Source organism: Condylura cristata, unplaced genomic scaffold (assembly GCF_000260355.1).
Source record: "Condylura cristata isolate star-nosed mole 26May11 unplaced genomic scaffold, ConCri1.0 scaffold00022, whole genome shotgun sequence".
In the NCBI taxonomy this organism is placed as follows: Eukaryota; Metazoa; Chordata; class Mammalia; order Eulipotyphla; family Talpidae; genus Condylura; species Condylura cristata.
The window spans coordinates 16,160,815-16,162,318 of NW_004567123.1; the positions used below are offsets into that span (position 1 = coordinate 16,160,815).

General features: G+C 47.5%; 1 protein-coding gene across 1 annotated transcript in view; it reads right to left on the reverse strand.

Moving 5' to 3' along the window:
- Positions 1-224: 224 nt before the first annotated feature.
- The window catches only part of LBP (lipopolysaccharide binding protein), a 20,360-nt gene continuing 19,080 nt past the window's right edge, over positions 225-1,504 (reverse strand). Inside the window, exon 15 of the mRNA XM_004686949.2 lies at positions 225-291. Coding sequence (XP_004687006.1) covers positions 247-291 — 45 coding nt within the window. The 3' untranslated portion in view covers positions 225-246. The remainder of the gene's footprint in view (positions 292-1,504) is intronic.

Genomic DNA, 1,504 nt, shown 5'->3' on the forward strand with positions numbered 1-1,504 from the left:
AAAACAAGATGGCGCCTCCATTAGAGCTATCACAAGCCAGTGGGGAAGGATGCGCCATCACAGTAGAGGGAGTAAAGTCCAGAGTCATAGAGTGTGTGGGCAAAGGAGCTGAAGAACAAGAGGGGGCGTGGGGCAGGCAAAATGTCTTCACCTCCCCCCCCAACACCTTCTGCAGTATGCTGCACATCTGGAAATGCAACTTGCTGATCTTGCAGTGGCTGCCAAGTCCCTTCATGCTCTGGGTCCTCAAACTCTCATGTACTGGGCATTAGCACCCAAGAACAGGAAGTCCTAGGAAAGACCAGACAGGATAGGGTGGTAAGAGCCTCCACAGACATGTTCCTCGGATCTAGAGGGAGCCATGCACCTCAAACATGAGTTGAGCCAGAAACCTGGTCAGTGCATCAGGCACCAGCTGCCTCAGGCCCCAAGGTCTCCTACAGTCAGCTGTTGCCAACCTCGTTCTTCAAGGTGGCAGTTTATCTGTCATTTCCCAAGTTGCTGCTTCCTGAAAACCCTCATAAATGTCCTTGTCAGACAACACAAAACTGTGAGCTGCTATTGCAATTCTCCCATCTCTTCAGTTCCCATCACCCAGAGGGGTGGGAATTCTGAACTCAAGGCAAAGTCCAGAATTTCCTGTGGCTGCCCATCCCTGCCTTTGAAGGTCAAACAAATGGACAGAGTTGATCTCAAAATTAGAATATGCTAAAAAAGAATAAAGCTTTGAATTACTTCCCATGTGCAAAACTGAGTTAGGAGTTTTCAGTGTTGGCTTCCAGTTTTCAAACAGTCCAGTGAGGTTTAGGCTACACTTCATTTTATAGAGAAGAAAACAGGCCAACTGGGTGAATTATCACTCAGTCTTTGCTTTGAGCAATGATCTGATTTCTATAAACACTCAGCAGTATCTGGGTGTAGACTCTCTCAGGGCGCCTGGCTTTGGGCTTTTGTTTTTCAAATGTAGCAGTTGGTTAATGTTTCCATGTTCCTGCAGACTCTGATGCCCTTCAGATGTGCTAGCAGCTTTTATTTATGGGGTACCAACTGTCTGTGGGTCTCACCCGCATGCTTAAGATTCAACTGCACTGCAGACACACACAAAATGGTCAATAATGGATTTATTTACAAGGGGAAAGGAAAAGGAACAACCCAGAGAAATGGAGAAAGAGAGACAAGTTAACTAGTGTGTCCTACCAGTTCTGCTGACCTGGGACCTAAGGTAGCACTCTGAAAGCTGATCAAGAGCTGAGTGACCGGCCACCACCCACGAGGCCAAGGGAGAGAGCCTCAGCCCAACATGTCTGCCTTTATAGCCAGAATTTCAAAATGGCTGCTTAACTCCACCAGCAGTTCCTCACAATCCTCCCTTTGGTGTTGCTGGGATTTGTAGTTCTGGTGTCTGGGGTAGGGGTGGAGTCCACAAAACCTTTATCCGTAGAGTTCCTTCAGGACATCCTTCCCCACAATACTACAATGTGCCAGACATAGTAGTATCTTGTTC